General features: G+C 42.4%; 1 protein-coding gene across 2 annotated transcripts in view; it reads left to right on the top strand.

The window, feature by feature from the left end:
• The window catches only part of AFAP1L2 (actin filament associated protein 1 like 2), a 124866-nt gene extending 121379 nt beyond the window's left edge, over positions 1 to 3487 (top strand). The window contains exons 19-20 of one of the 2 annotated variants that reach the window (XR_014789484.1): positions 4 to 2253; positions 2752 to 3486. Coding sequence is in view for 1 of the 2 variants with exons in the window: in XM_084846147.1 (XP_084702273.1) it covers positions 4 to 30 (27 nt within the window). In the remaining variant the exon portion in view is untranslated. Of the gene's footprint in view, positions 1 to 3 lie in introns of both variants that reach the window. The other variant, XM_084846147.1, reaches the window with a different exon arrangement.
• Positions 3488 to 6897: the final 3410 nt, after the last annotated feature.

The raw sequence follows: 6897 nt of genomic DNA on the forward strand, positions 1-6897 counted from the left end.
CAGGAATGGGAGAAGAAAGGTGCTAGTTAGGAAATGTCAGCATCAAGACTGGACTTAAGACTAGAACTGGCCGTTCATGACTACAGTATTCTATTGCCAGTAAGCTTAAAAGGTCCAGATGAGGCAAGGCAGGGCAAGCAGTAGGCCGTGTCATTTTGTCTAGAAGAAATGATGGACCTGGGCCCTATTCCAGCATGGCCTTTATTAGAATAAGGATATTGCTCCTTTTAGCAGTCATGCTGTGTAGCTAAGAGAGTTAACACAAGTGGAAATGTTGCTTTTAACTCCATTGATGTCATAAAAATGTTGCTGTACATAAGGATGCTGTTGTGTATTTCTGCTTTGGTATTTTATCATTGTCCAGTCCAGGATTTGTTGTTCGCAACAGAACATGAAGTAGTGGCTTCCAGCCAGATCTGTTTAATCTTCCTTTGATATACAAGGGGATTTTGTATGTGTGTAGGGGTGTAAATTAAAAGATCCATGTTAGACTTTTTCTTTGGATAAGAGCTTTCTAACCATTGAAAAAAACTTGAGAGAAGGCCCAGGGTACTAAGCAACTCAACTAAAAAGGAGCTGCTGCCTAGCTTTGTGCATAAGACAACCTGACTTCCCCTAAAGAGTTCCTGATAAGAACAGAGTCCAGCTACTCAAGTTTCAAAGTCTAATGTTGGTACAAGGCACACCTTTCTACAGGAGAACTAGCATCAGTTGTGGCCACTAGAGCTCACAATGTTGTATCCTGATCCACTGGGCTCATGGACCCTCAGACACTCCAGTGAACGCAGAGAACTCCTGTATATAGAAGGACTTCCCAGTGGACATCCCACTGTGCGCAAGAATCTGCCCTGAACACTGGAGTGAGTTAAGAAGTCATGCATTGACTGGGGGGCTCAGTTTGTGGACTGGGACCAGAAAGTCATGTAATACAGATAATAGTTAATTCTTAAACCACTGCAACTGCCATTTGCTCACACAGTAAGCAGTGATTTAAGACACGATAAAGGGGTGAAATTTTGTTTCCGGTCTTCCAAAACGTGTTTTAAGACCCTGAGGATACACTTTAGTGAATCTGCAATTCTTCAAGTTAATCTACATAGGGTTGGACCCTTCTTAGAGTAGACCCACTGAAACCAATGGGACTTAAATTAGTCATAATTAACTTATGTCCTGTTGATTTCAGTGGGTCTGCTCTAAGTAGGGCTATGTTTGGATCTAACCCATATGACAGTAGCCTATTTGAGCAGGTGCCACCACATTTGATATTCTGTACAATAGTCAGTGTAATGGTTATGCTGTATAAATGTTAAATTGAAGTGCAGAAATAAACAAAGAGCAGTTTGCCTCTGTGCTGTGAATGTAATCACACAAACATTATTTGGAAGAGTGAGGAACTTCCCCCTTTAAGCATATTTTTATCATTCATTTTCTGTAAATACAAGTATAATTAGAACAAGGTCAGACTTGACAGAGCTGTTTTCAGAAATCCCAAGGAGTTTATGATGAAGAGTTAAGCGCAGGCTGTACTACACCAAAAATGTCAGGTTCCTGGATTTACCCTTAAAGTCTGAATATTAAACTTTTTCAGAGCGGGCTATATTCAAAGCAGATGAATTATCATTAAATGATTCTTGCCATTCATGCTGTAAAGACTACAGATGTGGGCTCAGCAGGGTTACTATCCAAGGACATTTCCAGACAATCATTTTCTTGTGCAATAAACGTGCACTCATTTTAATTAATTGTTGCAGGAATTCTAAACATCTCTCTCCTGGTTAGCAAGTCTATTGGGTGGAAGTAGCATATTCTCAGCAACGAAAGAAATGTTTGTCACAGAGAAAATGCTGTTTCTCCAGCTAGCACATATATTGCTGGGTATAGACATTTGAGTACTGTGATTGATGAGCATCACAAGTACCTATTAACTAGCACTCATGACATCAGTGGTGATCATATTGTACTCCTTCCACTGTGCCTGTACTATTTTAGAACATTTTAAAGGAGATGATCTGCCCTGCTGCATTCTCCCTCCCCATGGACACATAGGGGTCCACATGAGCAGCCCTCCACTCAAATGTCTGCACACTCCTAGGCACATGCCTAGGCGATTGTCTGAATTGTTCCCCATTATTATTTTTTATATTAATTGTTTAGATGCCTAGAAGTAGAGCATCTCCTGCTATACTACTCCAACGAGAGTTCTCTTGTAACCTTTAAAAGGCTACCATCAGCAAGGAACTCTCTTATTCCACAGCAATCTTCTGCCACTCCATAAAACATTTTTATAGCACTATGATCCAGTCAAAGTTCCTAACTTTGAAGTCAACTGTGTGCTTAACTGGCTCCCCTGGCAATCAACAGGACTTGCACCTTGACCACTTACTTGGATTACATCCTGTCAGTTTGTACCTGGGTAAGAATGCAGAGGGTTGCAGCCTCAGAACTGCTTAACTTTGGCTGGATCATGTCAGGAGGGGTCTCCTCGAAAGGCCTTACAGCAGCCTTCCCCAACCTGGTGTGCTCCAGATGTTTTGGACCACAACTCCCAGTATTGCTGACTATTGGCCATGCTGTCTGGGACTGATGGGACTTGTAGTCTAAAACATCTGGAGGGCACTGGGTTGGAAAGGCAGCCTTAGAATGGTAAGCAGGACACAGACACAGATTTGTATACACTCTGCTATTCTGTGAGGGTTAAGATCTCCTCCTGAGGTGCACTCATATATCAAGAGATAACTCTCAAGTTGGCAGGCACAAAAGGTTATCGAGGCTAAAAACCAACTATGTTATGCATTAGTGTGTTAAACAGGCTTTTTGTATACTATACGAAGAACACACACAGTCCATAGGTTACAGGCCCATTTGAAAGAGGTACACTGCATACTGCTGTTTCAAGGGCAGGAGGCAAGTCACAACGGATGGGAGAAGGCTGACGGTGTCGTATCCACCCTTGTTCTTGAAGTATTGATTCCAACTGGTAAACACCTTTACCCTAATTTTTTTGTGCCAGTGTAGATGTCTTCAGTGCCATTGCCACATGTTTTGTGATGTCTGTATTCCACTGTGTCATTTGATGGAGCTGTGCAAATGCTAAAATTGGGGCATTAGGGCAGGAAGGAGGGAGAGGGGTCAAATAAAGCTTTGGTACTCTGATGCCCTGACAACTGGAAGCATCAATGGGAAAGGTACCAGAGGTGTAGCAATTGACTCTTTTACCCCAGCACCTGTACTACCAGGTCTCTTCCAGCCACACCATTCTGTGTCTCCACCAAAGCACTATAGCTGACGATGTCAGCCAAGACACAGAAATTCAATCTAGAAACAGGCAAGTTCAGATCCAAAGTGTTCATGTAAACAACCATAGAACTATGCTATTATTGTGTTCGTAGCTAAAAATAATTTCCCTTGTTGTACATGTGTCTTTTCAATCAGTTGCTATTTTAGAAGAGTTTTTAAAAACATAAAATAAAAATGCTGGCTCTATTTTAAACATTGTGTTTTTCTAATCATTACATAGTCCAAAACAACAAAATAAAAAAGCAGTGACTTTAACTTTACAAGCCAAGATGAAGCCAAACTTTTCAAGTTCATACAACGAGGGGCTATGCGCACAATCCAAAACTCTGCATCGCCTTCTCTTATTTGGCATGAAATAGTTTCTATGCATTCATAGGTGAATAAGGGATAAGTCTCTTCTGTCCACTAGGGGGCATTCTCGCAACATATATATATATATGTGGCAATGATCAAATATATGATCAGCATTCACAGTAGCCTTTTACCACAAGTTAACCAACGTAGCTATACATGCATGTGTCTTCAAGCACAGCAAGGTTTGAATTATGAATTAATCCTACACCCCAAGTGATTATATAGAAAGTTTAACATGCTAGTTCAGATCCAGCACTAAAGATATTATACCTCAATCCAGCATTTTCTGTTGGGCACAGGAGCTCCAGTGCATACACAGAGTTCCCCAATTCACAAGAGGCTGCCTTGTTCGCTTTAATGAAGAAAGCAAAACCATGTCCTACACAACAGAGCACAATTGCAGGATCTAGCTTTGAAAAATTCCATTTTATAGGAATCCATTTTTAAAAAACTTAAATAAAAAACAAAACATAACATCTATGATAAAAACACAATTCAAATCTATCTTTAGAGGGGGGCGGGATGGGATTGTAGCTAAAATCATTAAGGCTGCAATCCTGTACACACTTACTTGGGAATAAGCCCCATTTAATTCAGCGGGACTTACTTTTAAGCAGATGGCAGAGGATTGCACCATATGGGCTTTTCCCATTGCTTTCTGGGGGAAAGGCCTAATTGCTGTTGCTAAATAAGTATGTCTTTGACCTGCTAAACAAGGAAAGGAGTTCTGTAATAATTCTGTATTATTTATGGAAAGTACGTAGAAGCTGCCACTGTGTTTGGCCTTCCCACATGAGTCTTATCTTTTACAAACATTCTCACATGATAAAACACTTCTTAGGCAGCCTGCATTAAATGCCTGATTAAGAAGCCAAGAGAGCGAGAGCAGCTCACTGTGGATCTTGACTAAGAGCATCTCTTTGTTGTTCAGTCGTTCAGTCGTGTCCGACTCTTCGTGACCCCATGGACCATAGCACGCCAGGCCTTCCTGTCCTAAGAGCATCTCTACACCAGCCTAAAATCCCGCATTTAAATGTAGGCTTTCTCCTTCCGTTTTAAATGCAGGATCACAACGGACTCCCTTTAGACGTGCTTCCTTTCCCCCCTCCCTCTCCTTCTCCCCCTTATCTGACGCTTCCATAGGTTTCATTGATCTCGCACCTCTTCTTGCGGCTTTTCCTCTTTTCATGGAGGGAACTCAAGCACAGTAATTTGATAGCTCACTATCTCCGATCTATTTAACAATGGAATACAGGTTCTTAAGTGCAGGAGCCACCCTGGAGGTTCACGGCGTCATCTAAAGGGCCTGCAAACTTCCGTGAATGAGCAATCTCAATGGAAGGATAAAAGCTCCATGTGAAGGAGCCCTAGGAGGAAATTGCACAGTCTCACCAGACCTTCTGGCTACAAAACTGCAGCCAGGAAGAAAACCTTAATATTTAGTGGTGTGTACAGAAAGACACCACACTTATTGGGGAAATGAAATGTTCCATTTCATAGAAGAAAGGGGGACCATTCCAAGTAAAGGGTGAAGAAGAGCCATGGTGGAATTTTATACCACATCCAGGATGGGAAGAACTGGAGCAGAGGCTACGTCAAATTCATCTCGATCTCCTTGTTTTAGGTGGTGGATGTTTGATCATTGGAAAGTCCACTAGTGAACAGAATTTTGTAAAGCTCTTTTCTATTACTTAAAACAGCCAGGGGTGCAGAACTGGGGGTCAAATGTGGTCCTCTGGGCTTCCCCAGAGCTGGGCTCAGCCCACCCCCTTTCCCCCAACCACCAATAGCTAAGGCTTAGTTACTGGCAGTAAGCGCTTAAAGCTGGCATTTTTTGCCCTGCCCCTTTGCCTTTGGCCCCACCCACCGCTGGACTGCGGCCCCCAAGAGCTTCTCTGAAATGGAATTCAGCCCTTGGGCTGAAAGAGGTTCTGCACCCCTGATGGAAAACAATCTTCCTGCCTTTCCTTGCCAGTATAAAGTATTCAAGATGGCTCCCAATAAGATCCCATATAATTAAATTGTAAAAACCAATAAAGCAGATAGGGCTGGACCCAAGATCTGCAAATGCCGGTTAAGTTCTGATCAGAAGATTTTTATTTATTTATTACATTTCTATACCTCGCAATAGCCGAAGCTCTCCGGGCGGTTCACAAAAATTAAAACCTCAAAGTCCAGCATAAAACAATAAAAAAATATGAAAGCTTAAAACTACAATAAAAAGTACAACCAGAATAAAACCTAGCAGCAATGCAGAGATTTAAAATACAGATTTAAGACACCAGAGCTAAAAGACTAGAATGCTAAAATGCCTGGGAAAATAAAAAGGTCTTCACCTGGTGCAAAACAGAGTACAACATGGGTGCCAGGTGAACCACTCTAGGGAGCTCATTCCACAGCTGGGGTGCCACAGCAGAAAAAGCCCTCTTCCTGGTAGCCACCTGCCTCACTTCCTTTGGCAGGGGCTCATGGAGAAGGACTCCTGAAGATGATCTTAGGGGCCAGGCAGACACATATGGGAGGAGGCGATCCTTCAGATAATCTGGCCCCAAGCCATTTAGGGCTTTGAATGTTAATACCAGCATTTTGAACCAGGCCCAGATATGGACTGGCCACCAGTGCAACTGGAAAAGTACTGGCATAATATGCTGTAGTTGGCCCTTAATGACCTCGCTGCTCTGTTGTGGCCCAGCTGAAGTTTCTGGACCATTTTTGAAGGAACCTCCACGTATAACACAGTGCAGTAATCTAGACAAGAGGTTGTCAGAGCATGGATAACTGTAGCTAGGCTATCTCTGTCCAGAACTGAACAAAATCCTCACCTGTCCCTAGCAGTTTTTAGCTATTCCCTGTCTCTTGTATATTGGATCCAATATTCCCTCTTCTCAGTTATGCAACGTGCTAGTCATCGAGGCCCTGAGAAATTTACAGTGCAGCAATTCCAGAGTGCCAAGCCTCCGCACTTAAACACCTTTAAGGGTTATGCTCTTTCCAATTAAATCTTGATTTAATTTTATCAAGATTAAATCATGATAGCATGCCTTTCATCCTTCTTTTCCTGAGTTAGCTACCTTCAGGCCTTTGAAGTTGTTGGGATGCCTTCATTATCAATTTCCATCCAGTGCTGTTCTGTGCCTCCTGTTGATGTCCATGTGCTAATCAGGTCACCTTGGCTTCTGTAAATATCCACAGGATCCATCAGTGGAGACAGAATATGGCCTGGACAACCAAGTTCATTGGCGCTTG

The sequence above is a fragment of the Heloderma suspectum genome, chromosome 3, assembly GCF_057233095.1.
Source record: "Heloderma suspectum isolate Gila_16-S chromosome 3, 16-S_ref, whole genome shotgun sequence".
Lineage (NCBI taxonomy): Eukaryota > Metazoa > Chordata > Lepidosauria > Squamata > Helodermatidae > Heloderma > Heloderma suspectum.